This window comes from Heliangelus exortis, chromosome 3 (assembly GCF_036169615.1).
Source record: "Heliangelus exortis chromosome 3, bHelExo1.hap1, whole genome shotgun sequence".
Classification (NCBI taxonomy): domain Eukaryota; kingdom Metazoa; phylum Chordata; class Aves; order Apodiformes; family Trochilidae; genus Heliangelus; species Heliangelus exortis.
This window is the reverse complement of record NC_092424.1, coordinates 48,135,433-48,157,132: the sequence shown is the minus strand read 5'-3', so window position 1 is coordinate 48,157,132 and position 21,700 is coordinate 48,135,433. Positions and strand designations below refer to the sequence as shown.

At 39.3% G+C, this 21,700-nt stretch overlaps 1 protein-coding gene across 1 annotated transcript; it reads left to right on the top strand.

The window, feature by feature from the left end:
* The first annotated feature begins 14,343 nt into the window (after positions 1-14,343).
* On the top strand, positions 14,344-18,978 carry SF3B5 (splicing factor 3b subunit 5). Its single transcript, XM_071740496.1, has one exon. The coding sequence runs from the start codon at positions 18,315-18,317 to the stop codon at positions 18,573-18,575; it is 261 nt and encodes an 86-aa protein (XP_071596597.1). The 5' UTR covers positions 14,344-18,314; the 3' UTR covers positions 18,576-18,978.
* The last annotated feature ends 2,722 nt before the right edge of the window (positions 18,979-21,700 follow it).

Here is a 21,700-nt window from a genome sequence, read left to right as displayed (position 1 = left end):
TTCAGTGTTGTTAATGGAAACAAAGCTGAAAATAAAGCTGCCTGTTAATGTAATTTCACAGGTAATCAAAGATATATGTATGGCATGGAGCAACAAATTAACCTGCTGTTGTTCCAGCAATTGCAAAGCTATGGGTGCACTGATTGATGTGCCTGGTGACCAAGTCAGGAGCAAAATGCTCATCTGGAAAGATTTGGAATTTCTGAGGAGGGCATGGGAGACCAAATAGAAAGTGTCAAGTCTATTCTACTTTCAGTTGCATTTCAGTAGCTGAGTAGCAGGCAAGGTAACAATATTATTAAATTACTAATCTTCTAAGAAAGGATATGGAAAGTGAGAGGACTTTATTATTTCTATAAATTTTGTCACTTAGATTAGATAAGGTTAGAGAAGGTTGAAAAATTTCAGACTGCTAGCTAATTAAGCTACATGAATAGGTACCGAAAAAAAATCACCACTGACAAACCAGGCCCCTGAAGTTCTCGAATATATTATGTTACTGAGATGCTACAAAAGGGTGCTCATTTGCACAGTGTTATGAGAAACAAAACCAGGCAAGTCATGTGAAAAGATTGCCACATCATCTTACATATGAAAAACGCTTGGTTTGGATTATTACACTCATTTCAGTCACTTTTGAAATAACACGAACAAGTGACGATTGATACTGAAAATTATTCAACAGACAGAAGTGATTTGCCCATAGAAGAGATTTAAAATTTTAAGTCTTGTCATTTTATCCCCCCATGAGTCCTGAGAAGCATTGCATATAAAGCCACAAAGGCAATCAACTTTTTTTCCACTTTGTACTATCTCTTATTATGTGAGAGACATTTAATGAAAATTGTCATTTATCAATGAAAGGAAGTACTCCGTTTACAAAGATCAAGAGAGAATTAATTAGTGTTGAGAACACTGATGGCAATTTTTTTTTAAAGAGGCTGAGCAGCATAAGAGGCAATAGTTCAAGAGGCAGGAATCCACTTCCCTTTTAGTTCTTTTTCTCTCTTAAGAGCTTTTTTTTTTTTTTTTTCCCTTAAAGATTTCTAATTCTGGCCTAGATCTTGAGTGATGGCTTTGGATGAGCCACACTTTACTTCCAGTTTCCTCATCTCTGGAAAGAGGAAAGGTGTAATTACTTTCAGTGCTTGTAAATGTGTAGTGAAAAGTAACATATAAACAAACTGGAGCCATATATAGGTTAGAATCCCTTGAGGATGTCCAGTAGTTCAAGGACAATTCACAGGACATAGGGACAACCTGTGCCAGGAATACCCTTCATCTCTCTGCTTTGGTGCCTGATGCTTCTAATCAAGGCGCCTACCAGGGTAGTCACAAAATATCCTGACCAAGTTTCTTCCAAAGCCCAAGAAATTATCAATTACATGGATCCAGATTTCTTTTTGTTACCTCTTAGCAACAGCTCAAGGTATTTGAGTTCTAGGTGTCTCAGTTTTGGGAATGAGCAGTTTCACCAGGCCGGTTAGATTTACACTTCCAATTCCTCACGCTAATCTACTATATAGAAATACCCCTCTATTTGTCCTGAGTTTGCCCATGGGTACAGAACACTGTGCAGCCCTAACACCTGTACTAATTTCAAATGTGGAGTTATATTGTTGTCAGTCTATAATAACTGACACTTGTGAAACTTTTAGCTAAAAATAGAGCATGTTGCTGCCAGTCCATTTTTGTAGCACAGAGACAGCTCCTGGATGCATGAGAAATCCACATAGGCTTTTCTGGATGTGCAGTACAAATGAGGCTCTTTCAAGCTAGAATCAGGTCTGATGTAATCAAGCACACATTGATTCAATGAAATGACTGTTTTGTGGTCCTGGACAAATAACTTTACATTAGTATCAACTTTTTTCTTTTTAACCTCACGGATCATTAAGTTCTTTCGAAATAAATTGTTTTCTCTGTTGCCAAGGTGAGGAAGGGAGACAATGAAAGCCTTATGCTGGGAAATTCTTTCACTAATTTACTAATTTAACTTAATTTACCAGCAGTCTTCAGCTGCAGTTCTTCCACCTTGAGTGAAGTGCTTGAGTACTCGAGTGCAGTACTTCCACCATAAAACACTCCTGCTCTGAGTCTTTTATGTTTCCTTGTAGCCTCTGACAAAAGCTACTGACATTACAGAACAGCTTCTTCACTAAATGTTGCTGATGTAAAAAGATCCTCTTTGATTTCATGAGGAACAGATTGCTGCAAGGAATTCAGAAGCCAAGCATCTCCACAGCTAGCTGAATCCACCTTAATTCTTAATTGAAGCCTGTGGAGTTATTTTGATATACAAAGGATAATGTAGTGTCCTATGTGTTTGGTCCTGCAAATGTTTTCCTTTTTGCTTCCATTTGCTCTCCTTCTCTCTCCTTAGGAAGGAAGAAGGCTATTGGAAAAGATGAAGTACTGAAAGCTGTACAGATGTAATTGCTGTGGAGTCAGATGGTGCCCCGTGCTATGGCCTTTTTATTTTTATTTTTTTTTTTTTTTTTAATTAAGGAAGGATTAAACATTCTTCTCCAATTATACCTGAAAGGCATGCAAAACCAGCCCTGAGTGTAATACCCCTGAATTCCTCGTGAACCACAACTTGGCACCCTTACACAGCTTTGAAGGTTCATTACACATACATGACTTCTTAAAGAGCTGCAAATCTAGTTACGGTCGTATTAAATGCCAGATTGGATGGATGGGAAATAGCCTTGGGACTTCAGTTGACTCAGGAGATGGCAGCAGGTGCCAGCATGCTTTATTGAGCTAGTAACCAATAAATGAACAAATCAAAACTATTTTCACATAATGAACTTAAACAAGCATAGATAACTGGAGCTGATGGAACCGTGCTGATTTCTGGGAGCTGAGGCTTGGCTGATTATCAAGTAAGCCACTGGGTTTCTCTGCTGCTGCCACAGCTTTTGAATGCAGTACAGTCCATATATAACATGGCAAGGATGCTGTCACATCAGCTGGCCTAATGAAAAGCATTACCTAGCCCTATTTCTACACTTCAGTAAAAATATTTATCCTAAGTCCTGTTACCAGTCATGAGTGAGGAAACCCTTCTGCACATTTACATGTCTGTGAATGAGCAGCAGTCAGCTTCTGTGCTATAGGGACCACTTTGTAACCCAGCAGAGCAGAGACAAGGACATCTTTATGACAGTCAAGAGAGAGCAAAAAACTAGGCCAGGAAGATTCATAGCAGGCATTCAGATTTGAGAACAGTCAATGTAACAGCAGATTCTATCAGCAAGTTCATATTGGCAAAAAGCTATGTACCCTGTTTTACCCTCATCTCTGCTCTCTGAGCAGAAAATGGCCAGGCTGTATATCAGGTATGATGGGAGATGTACTCAAGGGACAAGAACACTGAGGGGCTAAAAGTCTTTGAAGGCTTAGAAGGGCGTGCTAAAAAATAAACAGACCTTCACAAAGGTGAACATTTCCATAGCTTTTTGGAGCATCCTTTTCAAATCATTAGTTACTCAGAGAAAAGGTATTGTTTTCTAAAATCCACCAAGTTTTGATTAAATAGAACCATTCTATCCTAGAACTGTGCAAGCTTTGCACAGCCATGGTGATGGATAACCTTATTCATGCTACCAGTGCATTTCAACAAGAAATATAACAATATTCACTCAGAAAGGAATAGGGAGCCTGCACAAATGACACAGCATGTTCCTTTACCATGCAGGTTACCTGCTCCTGAAGGCATGCAGCACAAAGGGAAACCTTTCAGGTGGCTTTGTGGGTAGATCTAAATGCTTCATAGCAGACTTACACAAGGGTAGCATGGTAGTGATGTGTTATAGAATGACAAGTGATGTGCAAGAAAACAAATAGAGTTTTCGTTAGTTGAAGGTGAGGGAAGAGTCTTTTGGGATCATTTAGCTCAAAATACCCATCCAGAGAGCAATACATTACATAGCCCAGTCATGACCATTGCTGCCCAGAGTCCTCCATGAATGGCAATGGTATATAGGCAAGTTATACATGCTATAGTAATAAGCAGGACAGTTTTCCATGCAATGAAACAGTTATTGCTAATGTTCACATTTCATAGGGCAGTATGTTAGCTAAAAAAAGCTAAAAATTAATAGTGCCTGTTAAACTAGAGGAGTATTTGTCAAACTACTTTCAAAACTTGTCTGAGAGAAGTGAAGGCTTATATTTTAGCTTTCAAACCTGTCTGTCAACTGGCAAGTATCCCAGGATTCTGGGAGGCACCTGCTATCAGCCACACTTCAGACCTCATAGTTAAGAAATGCTAAGGTAGAAAGCACTGTAATGCCACTGGAGCTCCCAGGTCTCCTCCCATTTATCCCAGTCATGCAGTGTCCCTGTACATGAAGCACTCTGCGTGGAAGTGAGTAAAGCAGAAGGGCAACTCCATCCCTGCACCACTTTCATAAAGGTACCAGCTTCTGGTGGATGCAGCTGCCTCGGTGGTTGGTCACACAAAGATCAAACCCCACCAAATCTGCTGGAATCCTGGGCGAGTCCCAACCACTGCCAACCCTGCCTGGCTGGCTCTGCACATGGGGACAGTGACAGCTGAGAGAGACTCTGAAGCAGCCAAGGTGTGTACTCATCTTTTCATGTGAAGAAACTCTTAACTTCCAATGAATTGACTGTGCATCCATCAGGATGGAGCTGGGAATTGGCACGGCCAAACAGATCCTATAACTTCTGGATCTTTGAAAGCATCAGGTGCTGATCTTTTAATTTGCACAGTTCATAGCCAAATGAGCAAACAGATGTGGAAGTCCCAAAAACAATGGACCAAAACCAGAGCACAAAGCCTCTATTTCAGTTACCAACACAGAGAATAATTTGGTCTTAAAAATGGGGTTTATATATACACCTTTTACAAGTAGCATCTCTGTGTAGGTTGTGTGTTACTATGGCAGATAAGGAGTTCTGCACTGCTCCTGCATACTCAGTTCTTATTTCTTCCTTGTATGTTCAGCTTCAGCAATGCAACCTATCTTGCTTGTGCCTTGTTTTAAAGCTGGATAAATATCAGCAAGGAAGAATTCGGGTATGGCTGATTTTAACATGAGATGGTGAATGGATTAGATGACTTCTTCAACCATATTTCAGCCTCATTTCCTAAATCTTATAAAAATGCATTAAGATGTACTTATAATACAAAATATTAAAATACTCTAAAACATAAGACCACAGCTTCAGATGGTGTAAGTCAGTTCTTCAAGATTCAAGTCAAAGGCTGAAAGTGTGTATTTGTTGTTAATATAATAAACAGCTACAATGACATGGTAAGATATTGAGATATTAACAGAAAATCTAGTATCGATATATTAAAAATATTGTAAGGTAAATCAGGTAGCTATATTTTTTATTCTGAGAATTCCACTCTTTTACTGAAAGAAAATTGTTTCTGGAAAGATATGTCATCTCATTCACATTTGTACCACGTCTAGGTAAAGAAGACTTGCTTCTTGGCCAAGGTAAGCAGACAGTCCCTTGACAGAAATGCTACATAGATGGGGAGTAAGCATAGAAAACTGTATTACACACCCTTATGCTACATGGCCTTGAACCACTGGGTTTACTGGGTACCTGGTAGCTGAGAATGCCAGTGTTATGCAGGTATTGGTAGGAAGGATGTTAGGTACAGTTTCTGTCTTGGATAATAATTTTTAAAGCCATAATAAATAAAAGACAACCAAGTTAACATAGAACTATGCAAGAGAAGACGCTATATAAATAATAATCTAATGTCCTGCTCACATTTAATGCTAGCTCTGCAGCATATACAATTTCTGTAAATACCAATTTGGTGTGTATTTAAAATAAAGTATAACTTCACAAGGTAATTTAACAACAGATAAGCCAAATAAATCCAACAGCAAAATTGTATTAAAAGTCACGAATAATCAGTGCTCAGAATTCATCTAGAGAACTGAATCTATACTTCATTTCAATTGCAAGTAACACACCAAGTATCTGCATATCAATTTTCATATCCTCCCTAACTGAAGATAGCAAGAGACAGACACAACAATTTTTGAAGAAAAATCTTTCTATTATATGATATAGCAAGAAAATTTTCCATGTTATGTTTGAGCTCTTGCCGTATCTGCAGCTTTAGTGACAGTTAAATTAATTACATCTAAGATAGCCCTTCTTCATAGAGAGTTTTCCTCCCTCTTCATTCTTTGGGGGGGGTGGGGGTGGTCAGGTGACCCACTCAATTGATGCTGTGCAGTCCCCTCCTTTAAACTCTATAGTAAACATGGTATGGCAAAAGATGCTCTGAGATGAGAGATTCCCTATATTTCCATCTCCAGCCACTTTGGAATATACACTTTTTGTAAGGCAGCACCTACATGGCTCTATTCCTCTGTCTCTCTCTGACTGGATTCTCTGCATAAGATTTAGCCCCTTAATGGTCACAAAGATCAGAATTGCTCTTGCAAATCAAAATCAAAGCAAATTTGTGGACCTTCTCTGGTCAGTGAGAATGTATGGACATGAGGTTTGGAAACCTTTGTAATGATCCCTCTGCTGCCTTATGTTTTGCTTACTCTTGGGAGAGAGCAGGCAGATAAATAACCCTCCCTGTTGATGTAGAGCTACATGACCCAGAACATACATTATAGGTATCGGAAATTTTCCCTTCCCTTCCCCTTTCCCTTTTTGTAATAAAGTCAACAGTTTTAGAATTTCCATTATGATGAGGATTCAGATGAACCTGAGCAAGTACAACACAGAGTCACCAAGATGGCTGGAGGATTGGAGCGTGTCATGTGTGAGGAGAGGCTGATGGAATGGGGCTTGTTTAGCCTGGAGAAGGAAAGATTTAGGAGACACAGCAGCAGCCTTAAAGTACTGACAGGGAGATTACTGATACAGGTGTATGGCAGGAGAATGAGAAACAATGCTCATAAACTGAGACAAGGCAGGTTCCAATAAGATATAGACAAAAATGTTCCACTGTGAGGGCAGTGGGGCATTTGACACGTGATTGTCAGAGAAGTCATGGAATCTCTGTTCTTTGAGGTTTTCAAGACCCAGCTGGACAAAGCCCAGAGATGTCAAAAATCAGGTTGATTCTTCTTTGAGCATCAGAGTAGATAAAATAACTCACTGGGGTCTCTTCTAACCTTTGGTTCTGCTGTGGTCTGAAATCATCAGCTGTAGAGGCCAGGCACTGAAAGATGCCTCTAAATAGGAAGCCCTTAAATCCCACATCCCACAGAGCAAGAGCAGCCATGTGCCTGTTACCACATGAGCAGAGTCCTAAGATAGGCTCATTAGCTGGCTCTTCATTACTCAACATTCTCACTGCACCACACATACATTTCATTTTAATCTTGGTTACCAATCTACTAAGTTTATTTTCTAGACATTTGATACTTCTAATGATACATACCTGCAGTTCAATCCTTTGTAGCTTTCTTTGAAAACAACTCTGTCTTCATTTAGGCATCTGGATAGAGCCTCTACCTACATTCCGTCTGTCAGTGCAGGAGATGAAACACATGCTCCTGGCAGCAGCCAGTGGCCTGACAGCATGCATTGCCAAATTGATCCTCCATTAGGAGGTGCTGAGGTGTATCCAGGCTGTCTGTGACTTGGTCAAAAAATTTTAACAGGCACTTTAGCAGTTTAACAAGTATTTGCAGAATATTACAAGTCATAAGACAGATTGATTAGATGCAGATGAGCATTTCCCGAATTCTCTTACACACCCAGTAATGTGCCCATCAGCCTTCAAATGTACAATATATGGAAAATTTTACAGTCTTATTCCCTGAAGACAAAAGGAGATAGATGTGCCAGTTGTTGAAGGGCAACATTGCACTTGCAAGATGATTTTCTAAGCAATGTTAAAAACCCTTCCCTACATGTGGTTTTCATGACAATTCAATTAAGTTGATGGACTAAGATGGGTTTCCAATTTATGTGACAACAATAATAATATTGGATTACACTTATAAACCATGTTCCACTTCAGGCTCTCTACACCAATTTGCAAGCAATTACTTTAAAAATACTACTACGTGTATTGCTACCCATGTATTATAGATGGAAAGAAATCATACAAAGTGTCAAAATGCCTACAGGTATACAGAAAGCCTTGATCTAATTACAAGTTGCATCCAAATCCTCTGAGTGCTAGTCCTTTCCTTTCATGAAAAGATTACATGTCTTTTCATGTCTTTGCATTTTTTGTAGATATTTTGCTTCTCTTAAGGTTTATACCTCTGTACAGCCATATTGCTACTTCTCTCCCTTAACATATTTAAGTGTGAATGCTATACAGCTGGCATAGAAAATAGCATGTGATACTTAGTTAGTCTACGCAATTAAAAATTAATTGCCAAGTTCTTCTTCCAGTGAAGTCAATAGAAGTTTGACTATGCCCATGAAGTGAGACAGGCCCAATACAAAAACATTCAGGAAGAATGGGACAGAGAACAGGCAGGGGGCTGTTTTGATACTGGTATGCAGGATAATCAAAACTTAAACATCATGCACCAAAGTGAGTAAATAGACCACGTGTATCCTCTGGCCAGTGTCCTTAAGACAAGACACAGAAAGCAAAAGTAAATTAATCATACAAATATTCTTGCAGCTGGCTTTTGGCCCAAACCAGCCCCTAGATTCAGACAACTGCAAATCACAGCCAGACTTGTGATTGACCCAGCTTCCTAATGATCTGATCCAAAAATCCCAGCTCTGATGCCACTGATCTTGGGGAAGTAGGGGTTCACACCCAGACACAGGTACAGCAACCTAAACTTAGTACAACCACAGATCAGTAGGAAATGTTTTGCAGTAGCATACTTTCATTAGAGTACCTTTTCTAGGAAAAAACCTACTACTGTCTAAGCCCAAAGTTTGTTTCTTTCACAAGCCATTAATAGCATTCAGGAAAAAAACAGTAAAAAAAAAAAGATTGACTGTGACCTTTTCTTGAGAGAGACCCCTAATAACCAGTAGCTGTGGGATTTCTGAGATGGAGGTTGCATTCAAGCAGCTGAAAAGATACTGTCAGAGACAATGTACAAGTTGTTGTTTTTCTGAAGCACATTGGTAGAACTACTTGAAAAGTGTATTCAGGTGCACCACCCCCTTCACTGCCCGGGCTCATCCTGGGCAAACAGTGTTTCATTTTGGTTTGGGTAAGAAAGTGAAAATTTTCATATTTGCTATAGAAGTGAAGTGACAGAACTCATTGGAGTTAAGTCTATGACTGTCTCTGCATACAAATCAAAATGCAGCTCTCTGAGCAGCTCCACGGTGTGCAGTGTGAGAAAGGCAAGAAATGTGTCAGCATTGAGTGTGGGCTCAGCTCCTGCACAAGGATGTAGGAGGAAACAGAAACTTTACTAACAATAACATTTTCCAGTGGGCTGATTTACCCAAAGCAAATCATTATGGTCATAAACAAGATTCACCTAGATGTGGTGTGCTGAGCTGAGTCAGTGAAAAATCTTCAGGGAGAGCAGGAGGCACAGCTGAGCAATGGGCACAGCATCAGCAAGTTGCTGCTCTGCCACCAGGTCAGTTTGGGACTTCTAGCATGGGATTTAATTGTTACTTGTAGCACCAACATCTATTCAGTTAAAGACTATTGCACTTCTAATATGTTTTTCAAAGGGAACAATGACATCCATAAAGTAGTTGAGTGCCCTTCACACTATTTTTTTCTCTAAATTTATGGCTAACTCTTTCTTAACGCACAGTTACATGCTTCTGTTTCTTTGGTTAGTAGAACATCAGACAAACTGCTCTCTTTCAGTGCAAAGATTTTTTTCTAATTCCTCTTGAGAATCTGAGCTAAAAGGCCATTTTTTTCTCCCACAAACAGCAGTCAAAACAATATAGTTATATCTGCTGGTAGATTTTGGCTTGTTATTTCTATGGCACTTTTGGGAACTCTACACATATACAAAAGATCCACCTTCTTTCCTAACCCCAATTTACCACTGAATATAGTTCATTGCTAAGTGCTTAAATAGGATAACAACAGTCCCTTAAAACAGGTGAAAAGCACTGATGCTGGGTTTTTGACTTAAGCTCCACGTGAGGATATGTTAGGCTAGTAATGGCAACTGGTTTTAGTAGTGAAGGAAAACAGGGATTACTTTTTTCCCCATGTGAAGGAAGAAACACTTGGCCAGATCCCAGGGATTATGGAAGAAAGAAGACCAGGGGCTTTCAGGAAGAGACATTCCATGGGTACCACTGAAATGATTCAAACTGTAATTAACTATCCCTGCTATCCCGAAATTCAGGTGCATGTGCAGCTGGGGATGAGATTAGTATCAAATTGCAAACTGATTCACTCGACAAGCTCGCTTTACCCTTCCAATTATGGAAGCAAGTTTGTGACTCAGCATCTTCACAATACTGTTCTCCACTGACAGGGCAAATCAGTTCTGCAGCTGAGCCAGTCAGAGCAGCCCTTTTTCCCAGTGATAACTTCAGCAGGCAGCCATGCTATGGAAAAGATTGTGCAGCCTTTAGTCTGTGTGCAGTTGCCTATGTAAGATAATTACATTTTAAAGATCTTCAGCTCATCTTCCACAAGAAACTAATTAAATGGGGGAGAAAAAAAGTGTCTTGGGATTACACTGATCAGTGTTCATGGTCCTTTAACTGTAAGAGATTAGATTTTCTTTCCAATGGTGTTTCCTGTTGCTGCTGCTGTTTGTTCATCCTTTACTTATAAAAATCATCCATCAACCTGTGGTAATTGCAATTGTAATTTAAAATTAATTTATTGTCTTTGGTGTTTCTTCCAAGGGTTTCAAATAATTCCCTACATTATAGAGTAGGGAGGTGCAGATGACATGCCAGCTCCAGGCAGTCACAGACTCATGCAGACATTGGCATAGGACTCTCTACCTCAGCCTGTTCTGGAAATGCTGACTTTTCTTGCTGGCACATCTGGAACAATGATCTTTTCTTACCCTTCAGGCTTGATCTTTTTGAAGTGCCAGGTATGAATGCCTATTGCCAATGGTTTTAGCACCTGAAATACCTCACCCTTAACACCCACTGACAGAACCCACAGGCTGCATTTGGAGGTGAAAATGAAGAACCCACTGGGTAGATTGTACTTCCCTCTCCCTCTCTGCCTGTAAGAAGTATCTACCATTAGTCCTGTTCAAAACCAGGTTATCTTTATCCCCATGCCCAGAGGTGAATCTCACCAATAACCTTGTTAGTATTATAACCATCTCACCATGAGGCCACAGATGAGGCCACACTGGGTTAACATTGTAGGAGAATGCCTTAGCCAAGAGGAGCTTGACACTAAATTACAGGAGGCTGAAAAGGGGGAAAAAGAAGAGAGAGTTACGGTTCGCAAATGTTTTAATTTCATACTGAAGCTTTTCCAAAATATCAACACTCAGCTTGGTATGTGAATACCAAATTGTCTGTTCATCAGAACAGCTATTCCGAGAGATGCATCAGTGTTCTTCTACACAATCTACACACATCCTGTTGGGGCAGAGTTTTCACAATGACTGGTACTTTCTTAAAGCCTCTGTCCCTGCAAACATTTGAGCATGTGAATATGTCAGCTTTATTTTTCTAAAACTAAGTACCTTCAAATATCATGCAAATAAATACTTTAATTTATAGAGAAAAGCAAATACCGTCTAAGACAAATACAGAATCATCTCAAAATGCAGAAAGAAAGAAAGAAAGAAAGAAAGAAAGAAAGAAAGAAAGAAAGAAAGAAAAGAAAGAAAGAAAGAAAAGAAAGAAAGAAAGAAAGAAAGAAAGAAAGAAAGAAAGAAAGAAAGAAAGAAAGAAAGAAAGAAAGAAAGAAAGAAAGAAAGAAAGAAAGAAAGAAAGAAAGAAAGAAAGAAAGAAAGAAAGAAAGAAAGAAAGAAAGAAAGAAAGAAAGAAAGAAAGAAAGAAAGAAAGAAGGAAAGAAAGAAGGAAAGAAAGAAGGAAAGAAGGAAAGAAGGAAAGAAGGAAAGAAGGAAAGAAGGAAAGAAGGAAAGAAGGAAAGAAAGAAAGAAAGAAAGAAAGAAAGAAAGAAAGAAAGAAAGAAAGAAAGAAAGAAAGAAAGAAAGAAAGAAAGAAAGAAAGAAAGAAAGAAAGAAAGAAAGAAAGAAAGAAAGAAAGAAAGAAAGAAAGAAGGGGATACCATATATGATAGTAAAAAACCACAGCAAAACAAATGACCAGCTAAAACGCCTACTTAAAAACTTCCAGGTTCAGTTGATTTATAAGCGCCTGGTTTGATAACACTTTGTCCAGCAATTTTTTTCATTTTGTCCAGTTCAAGGTTTCTCAGTCTGCATGTTGCTGAGGCAGTGGAGAGAAATATTGCATTCTAAAACAGATAAAATATTTCTGCTGTACTCCTTGCATATATTTGCTTTCCAAAACAAGTAATTCTCTTTCAAGCTCTCAAATCACATGCCAAAATGCATAGATGGGATGGCTATCACCATACATTACTAACATTTTCCAATTCTGGCTTTAAATACCTTGCTCCGAGTGGAATATTTCTTGTCAAGTCTCAACACTCTGGGTTTATTTTTTATTGTGAATTAAACAATGTTTACCTTATGACAAGACATTCCCAAGAATGAAACCAGTAAGCAAGAAGACATTGATCTGAAGTTATCAAGACTTTTTTGAACATATAAATTTCTCTATGGTGCTTGGTGTGAAAAATCACGTTCTATCTGCTTTAATGTAATAAACAAGAATACTTTGATAAAAGGTGAAAGTGAGATACGTCAGATAGCCTTAGTAGTGAAAGCTTTACTCTTCCAGTAAATGCAAGAAGCTTATGTACATTTCTTATTTCAAATGAGGAAGTCCCCAGCGCAGCTTGAGAAACAAGTGGTTTACTGGCAGTTACTGGTTTGCTTTTTCCTAGAGATGCACAGAAGGAACAGTTAGTTATATTGGTTCTTCTGCAACAATGCTAATTCCTTAAATATCCATTCTCTTTGCTGTCTGCCCACGAGCAATCCACACCCTGAAATTTAATAGCATGAATAAGTACCCAATAGATGAGTTAGTGACTCCCTGGTATCAGTGGCTCCATACTTCTCCAGATGCTGTATTTTTTTTTATTTTTATGAACTGACTTGCCGTGTATTAACAGATGGGTTTTGCATTTGTGCAGAACACAGATATTAGATTTTTTTGAGATAAAGATGACAACACAAATATCCTCCACAAAGCAGGAGGTAAAATCGTGAATACTTGTGCACTTGTGTATAGAGAGGAAGGGGTGAGAGGATGGTAGGCTTCCTTGTACAGAATATTTTTAAGTATACTACTCTGAAGAAATCAGTATTTTTAAACATGATACATGGCAGATAAAAAAGAAACAGTTGCATTAAGCAGCTTCAAGGGTCAGACTTAAAAAAAGAAAACTCACCTCTTCTGTCCTTACTCTTCCCTGAACGTATAAAGAAGACAGTGATAAGATATACAAAGCTACTTGATGGTCAAATCAATTTCTTCTACTTTAAGCTCATGTACACTTCTGATATCTTCTCTAGGGCCTATTTAAAGGTGTATCTTTTATCACTGTTACCTTCACATACCTTATTGAGCACATTTAATAGCTGTATTAGCTCTAACAGTTTATCTCAGGTCAAAAAAGGGAAGACACCCAAAGAAAACTGGGGACATAATCCATCTTGGATAGTCCTGTAGTCTTCCTTAGTTTTGTTGTGTTTAATAGTATTACTTCATTTTATTACAAAATGCATGACAAGAACAAACCTTTCCCATTACGAAAATGTATCCATACGGACACAAGCAATTTCAGTTCACCTGGCAGACTAATATTATCTTTATTTTTAGCCTGAAGCAGTAACTAATCACATTAATGGAGGGGGTTTTATTTTCAAAGTAATGGCTTCGGAATAGAGAACTTCCCTCTAAACAGCAAGTGAGAGCTGTCTCTCCCACACCTCTGCTGTGCTCTTGCTAGAGCTGCTCCTTCTTCTCCCTCTGCACCACTTCTCAAATCACCACATTATTTCTGGGTGCCATCTGTAAGTGCTGTGCTAGTGACCCCTACTGTGGCTCTACTTTTAGGCTGCTCCTACACCACACCACAAAATTCTCATTGGCATCTAAATTAAGCTAACTAAACCGTGGGGCACACCTAAGGGACACAGCTGTTATTCAAACGTGTATGGAAGAAGGAGTAGTGTGTCATGGTAATACTCACATGCAAGCAATGGAGCGTGAAGCTGCCAGACCAAAACTCTGTGCTCTGTAAGATGCTCCTAGACAAGGGGCCATTAGTGCAGGTCACAGACCTACACAGTTTGATAGAGAAGGATCCAACACAGGGTCAGTTAGCCTGATCAGGACTTTTATTTTTCCACTGTACCATCATGCAACAATAATGTAGTACAGAATCCAATATTTTAGAGGTGTTTAAGGAAGCTTAAATAAGCTTAGTGCATAACTTCGGCAGCATATGATTAAAAGAAAGCCCCAGCCCCCCCAAAACACACACTCCCCCCCCAATAAAAATATCCTAAAAACATTGAAACTCACATTAAAAAGAGGTGTTTTCAATCCATCATTCTATTTAACACAAGCTGAAAATCACTCAGTAAAACAGTCTTCTCTCCCAAGTTTTGATACACCATAACATATCAAAGCCTAAGTGTGGCACTTCCCAACATTAAATTATCCAGGGCCTCAGGCCACTATAACTTTTCAGCAATGATTTTCTCCATTTGCAGTCTGATTTAAAACAACATGATTCCCTTTTCCAGATAGGAACACTGACAAATAGCACTTCGAAGTCTATGCTTCCAGTGGTACAATCCACAGCATTGTTTCTTTTCCTAATTTTTATTCCAGGTTTTTCTTATCTGGCAGCTTTAGCAAAGAATCAGCCACATAACATTAAAAGGAGCTTTCAGATGTTTGAGTTACCAACTGTAAAATCAAAGCAATAGGAAAACATAGTTTAAAGTAGTGGGAGTAAGTTAAAAACTTAGCTATGCTTGCAGGGACTGTATTTCCTCTCTCTCCCAGCACCAGCTCCAAAGGCTGCAAGCAGTTGTAATATCAAAACACATTCTCACACCGGAGAAGACTCAGTGCAAGGAGTAGAAATTACAAGAGATTATGCAAGACAAGATGGAGAAAAATATATGCTTATGAATAGAAGTTTTCACAGGGCCTCTAAGAAAAGCAGTACAAAGACCTTTCACCTGTTACAGGACCAAAATATGTGCTTCCTGATCCTGTTGGTAGGCTATGGCAGCATTTGATAAACTGCATACATTACAAAAAAGGCTTTTTGCAGTGTATGTGAGGACACAGGAAATCTGAGAAAAAACAAAAGACCATGCAGTTAAAGAAAAGTAATTTTTGCAGACTAATAAAAAAGCTGAGTGGTAACATGACCTTTGCAAACAAAGATTTAAGAACTCTGTTACAACAGAAGCAATTAAAGAAAAGTCTGTAGACTTAGAAAAAAGTCTACAGAAAAATAGACTTTTAACAAAAACAATAATTTTCCACATAAAGACCATATTCCACATAATCTCTAAACCATTTTTAAGTTCTAGCATCAATCTTTACAGCCTAACGCAATCTCAATTTTTTTTTTCCTCGAAAAATTTTATTTGTAGAATGACTTTGTAGAATGTACCTTATTCTTCTTGGTTAAGCAACGAACTCCGGTTCGGGAAGGAGTTTATCTAGGTCTAACCCTGACATCCAGTGGCGACTGTAGCTCATGGCACGTTCCTGAGGCCTCGACCATTTAAGGTTGGCTTGAAGTGATACTATCTTTACCCTCCAGATAGATCAGCGCTTACATCAATAGATTTATGTGATTCCCATAAGTAATTATAGGTTGTCTCAGATATTAATTGTTGATCAACATGATTTCAGAGATGAAGATGAAATAAAATATCCTGATATTGTATCTAATGGCATTCAGGACAAAAAACCTGGAAAAATCCTAAAATGATAAATTATTCAGAAATCCTAATTGCATAAGCATATTACCACTGAGATATTCTTTCTCTATAAATCTGAATATGTGCACATATGCATACCTACATAAATCCTCTCCTTCTCCCTGCCCACTTAATATTCCTAAACTTGAAATGAAAGTGCCCAAGTGCAGGCATTAATTTTGCATGGACATAACAAGAGAAAAACAAGGTCCAAACTCAGATTATATTTTGAGCTGGATGAAGACATTAAGATAAAGGTAATACATTTGATTATAATTCTTTAAAGTTAGCAGTGAAACTTTATATTTTTCAAGTGACACTTGAAGTTAGGCAATTACTTGTAAATGTTTGTTAGTTGCCCCTTGGTTGGTAATTTTATTACCTATTTTTCTTCATAACATTGGCAAGCTTGTCTGGTACTTTCACAGGACTTTTCGATGAAAGCCAATAGAGACTGAAGTTTTGCTACATATTTTCCCAGAGCTCTGAATGCCTGAACGAAGTGTTTTAATCTGGACCACTATGAAGCTTGCTGAAAAATTGAGGCTTAGCTTACACTTCCTTTCCAGGGTGTTTTTTTGAACTAAAACAAGAACACCTGTTTGATTTAATGGGGCTATTACTCCTAGAAACTCCTGCACCAGCTGCAAGAGATGGATAAGCTTCTGAGGATGTTTTCTATTCCAAAACCTGATTATTTTAATGAATGTATATATCACCTGTCTTTGAGTTTCCAATATAATAAACAGAAAACAGCTCTGAGATCAGCCCTATGTGTCACTGTGTTGGCAATGAACATCTATCAAAAGTTAGCTTGCTTTACACCATACTACTCTTTATAAAGAGAAGATTTAAAAAAGTGATTACAGCTTTCTCATGTCTTTTTTTTTTTTTTTTTTTTTTTTTTTTTTGCCTTTCTATATACCAGCATATATTATAAAATACAGAGGAACTGTGTTTGTTTGTTCTCTCTGGAAGCAAACACAGCACGCAATTGCTGTATCCAGCTGGGTTAAACTGCTTCCTGCTAAGTAAGCCCTGAATAGCACTAACTCAACAGATCCTGGAAAAACTAATAATAAAAAATTACAGTTCTCATTTAGGTTTATTTGCAATGAAGGGCAAGGACACTTCAGGACACTGTTTGCTTTGTGTGGCTTCAGTGTTTTAAGATGCTTGCTTTAAACAAAGGGTCTTAGAATCATCTGGGTTTTCAGAGAACAAGTCTGTGGATTTTTGACTCCAGGACATTTAAGGAGACAGGGAGAAATAGCTCATTGGAAAATTTCTAGTAATGTGTCTTTCCTATTTTAAAGAAAGTAATTAAAAAAACTATTATCTTATGAAAGCATGAATCATTTATGTAATTTTAAACTTCACATTATGTGAGCCCTCAAAAGGAACTGGAAAAGAAAGAATACCTTCTTGGTGGATAAAATTTATTTCAAGATCCACTTTGACCAGAGAGAACAGGCAGTGCAATTTATAATGTCTGTGGTTTAATTAGCTGGTAAGTCTAACGCTCATGAAAAACGGTACCTGGACTGTAAAAAAAAAAAAATCTTTTTGAACAGTAATACGTAATCTTGACCTAAATTCCTTGTTCCTGCTCAGCTGGAAAGCTTGCCTGGGGAAAAGTAGCCAAGAACTCCCCACCTTCCAAGGGAGCAGGGACAAGACCTACAGCACTTTCCAGCTGCATGTAACAGACCTAACCTCATCAAGCTGCTCATTTCGGGTGGATCCGCAAGTGCTGCGCACTTCTATATCCTTTATCCGGACTCTCCGTACCAGAGGTGCCTGGGAAGGGCAGTGCTCCAAGGCCTAACGGGAAGGAGCGCTCCGGGCTGCTTTCGCCACCTCCGTGACATTTTTCTGGCAGCTTTCTCCTTCTTCACAACCAGACTTTCTATGTCACCTTCTTTTTAGGAAGGAAAAATGAAATGCAGTTGATACTGAGGCAGCACCAGGAGCGGTAACAATCAGCTCCCTGCACCCTGAGGGCTTTGCTGCCCCCACCAGGCTCAGAGCCGGGGCTGGGCCTGCACCCCCAGGCTGGCGCAGACTACAACTCCCGTCATGCCCTTCCGGCTACGCATGCGTGCTCCATCCCCCTAGCGTCCTCCCTCCTGGAAGTTTGGTTGGTTTTTTTTAAAAAAAAATCCATTCCAAGCGGGCCACAGCGTTCCGTGAATAAACAGTGCCGGCCCAAGAGCCGGGCTGGGAGAACAGTAGCTGCGCCCTAGTCAGAGGGGCGGAAAAGGTACCTGGGCTAAAGACCGTCACTTCCGCCCGCCATTTCACCCAGCGCCTCCTCGCTCAGGCCGGGCTGCCCCCGCCGCTGCTATGACGGACCGCTACACCATCCACAGCCAGCTAGAGCACCTGCAGTCCAAGTACATCGGGACGGGCCACGCCGACACCACCAAGTGGGAGTGGTTGGTGAACCAGCACCGGGACTCGTACTGCTCTTACATGGGCCACTTCGACCTGCTCAACTACTTCGCCATCGCCGAGAACGAGAGCAAGGCGCGCGTCCGCTTCAACCTCATGGAGAAGATGCTGCAGCCCTGCGGGCCACCCGCCGACAAGCCCGACGAGTCCTAGTCTGCCCCGCTCGGCTCCCGGCTGCGGTCCCGGGACAGGGTGCTGTAGGGGCGGGTTGGCCGGGACGAGCGGCCGCAGCGCAGAGGCCGCTGCTCTGCGGGTGTGGCGCGGTGGCGGCCCGGCCCGGATCCGCTCCGCTGAAGTCGCCTGAGACCGAGCCCCCCACCCCGGGCTGCGTCTGGGCCCAGAGGAGGATCCAAGAAGATGCTTCTGGGAAAACGGGGAGCGTTGGTGTCTGCGGCCTTCGGACTTCGGCTCTCTCCGCTTTCTTCGTGTGATGTTCCCTCGAAGTACTCTTGACAGCGGGAAGTCTTGTAAATTGCCAGCTTCCACTCTTTCAGCTTGTACCGTTGTTCGGATTTTTTTGATATGGAAAATAATAAAACTTTCTGGGCATTTCTAATGTGTTGTTTGGCAATCATCTAATAAGTATTCTTTGTTCTATAAGGAATGCTGATTACTCGGTATTAGGCGTTCTGATACCTGGTGAGGTGCAAGTCAGATACTTTACAGATAGCATTCTCACACCTAGGAGATCTCTCAGCAAAACTGATTTTTGAGGAGAGACAATAAGCTTGTTGACACTCAAGGATTTTGATTTGTTGTTAGCATTTACTCTGTGGGGTCATCTGTGGTGCTGCATGTTAATTGTTCTAGTGTTTAATACTATTAAAACGAGTTTTCTTTAAATACTATTCCCTTACCTCATCATCCTCTCGTCGGTACTTGGAGTTTTTGAACCCTTGATCCTTTCAGATACAACTTAGCTATGTTTTTTTCCCCCTAATACTTCCTTGCCATCTAGTGAGTAAATTCTTTCCTGTGTCACAGTGAGTGTATCGCTACAGGGTTAGACAGTCTTACAATGGAAGAGAAGGTGCAGAGGCTTGGGAAAGGCTAAAATGTTTTGCCAGATGTCGTCTCCAAATTTACCTTTCCCAAGAGGATAACAAAGATTACTTACTATTATGAAGTGAAATGCCTCGAGGTGACAGATTTTTATATTAGACTACAAACTGAACTGATGTTGATTTTTGTCACTTAAAATAGGTTGTCTATGCACTTGTCATAGTAAAAATAGATTTTGAGTTGTAATGACTGGGAAGACCTCAGAGTAAAACGTTCTTGAAGAGAGTTAAGTGCTCCCATCTTTGACATGGAGCATTGTAATTGGGAGTTTTTCTGTTATTTTTTACATTGGAGATAGGCTTACCAATGTTTTTTATTTTTTTAATCTGTGATCTCAAAACCTTTGAGTTTTATTACCTTTTGAGTTTTTATCTTAGTTTTGTAATACTCAATCATAATACAGTAATGAAGTAGAAAAAGTATGCGAGCTCCTGAGGACATCAGTACATCCATCTTCTGAAGACTTCAAAGACAGCATTTTTCCATTTCCATTGCACATACTGAGATGAGAACAAGGGTGAAGTGGTCTTAAATAAATTGTACCTGTATGTTTTGTGGGGAATTATTGCAGTTTTCCATAAGTGAGGGAGATAAGTGGAAAACTTCCTGGTTTGGACTTTTCACACAAGCTGGTGCAGGTAATATGGAAAAAAATCTGTTCCTTACATACTGAGAAATGGGGCTGAAAGGTTTTCCTTAACCAAGTTTGCACACTTATTTTTAGGCATGCAATGCAGTCTTGCAAAAATATCTAAATATTTTAAAATATCTAAATCAAGGCTACTGTTAGTCTTAGTGTCTGTTCTGTGACCAGATCCTGGGAGCTTTCCATTCTCCTGTCCAAACAGGCAGCATAGTAAAAAAGGGTGGCATGGGAGAGTCACATGGGGGAAGTTGCTGCTATTCCCATTTCTCTTGCCTTACACACACCATAGTTACTCTGTCCAGAGAGAAAACAAAACAGGAACATCAGTTACTTCTGTGTAGTCCTGTAAGGTGTCTCATCTGCTGGCAGCCAGCAGGCAGCACACGAGAAAAAGAACAATGCTTGAATCTTACAGAAAAAGCATGCAAAGTTTCATGCTAAGAGGGTTTGTTTTCTTTAAATGGCTTATACCAAACCCAGAAAATAGTAATTTAGAAATGTACCACCACCTTAATCTTTAATTTAATTTAAAATTTAACTTAATTGTTATAATTCTCTTGGTAACGTGGCTGTCTTTTAAACCACATAGCATAAATGTAAGGTTTACTAATTTTATAAATCAAGAAATCTTGACAGTTTACTCAATTTCTGTATTTGTTACTTTTCATTACAAGTGATTTTTCTTTTGCTACACCAGAGGGCAGCAAATGATGCTGCTATTCAGCTGAAGGCACAGGTAACTAGTAGAATTGCATGTTATCTTAAAAAGTTCCTTTGAAAAAATAGGTGGATACTTAAAACTTTCCAATAGGCAGAAATACCAGTTTTTTTCCAATGAGTTAGTTCTAAGGTTTAAAACAAATACCTTTAATTCACCATGCATAACTAGATGAGTATGGGATCCCCAGCACAATACCATAGCTCTATAGTTCTGAGTAACTGAATTTTTACATATTATGATTTGTTGAAATTATAGCTGTATGTAAGCATTTTCACAGTGAAGCAATTGCACTAGTGAGTTGTTTTCTGCAAGCTGTAAAACTTGGGCCCCTTCTCTCACATCATATTCAGAATAAGTTATTTTTTAGTCCCTCTGCATATGTTACACATTCATAGATGATAACGTTCGTAGTCTATTTCATTATCAAGATTTTACTTTAGCACATGAGATAATTCCTTTTTAAAGCTGAACTGTTTTAATCATTGCTGGTTTCTGAATATTTGTCAGAGTTCTGCTGGTTCTGTCCTGTTGTACAGTTTGTCCAAAACAAAATGGGAAAAAAAAAAGAAGGCAAAAGACCTGTTTGGTTTTATAGTACACAAAGGAGTCTTAAACCTTCATTTACATCTTTTTTAGTTCCTTCTCAGTCATTTAAATTTAACTGTGAAATATTTTGGTTTACTACTATTATTACTTCCTATTGCAGTAGTACATTAAATATGCTGGGCTTTTCCCCCTACCCACCCTCCCCTCAACACATACCAGAATAGTCGCTGCCACAAACAGTTCAGTTCATAACTGGAATATATTTTTAAACTCACCTCAAACAGCTGAAATAGTCTGCCTCAG

What these genes read in the sequence shown, in the direction of transcription:
- SF3B5 (XM_071740496.1), top strand. Translation starts at nt 18,315, where the DNA reads ATGACGGACCGCTACACCATCCACAGCCAGCTAGAGCACCTGCAGTCC.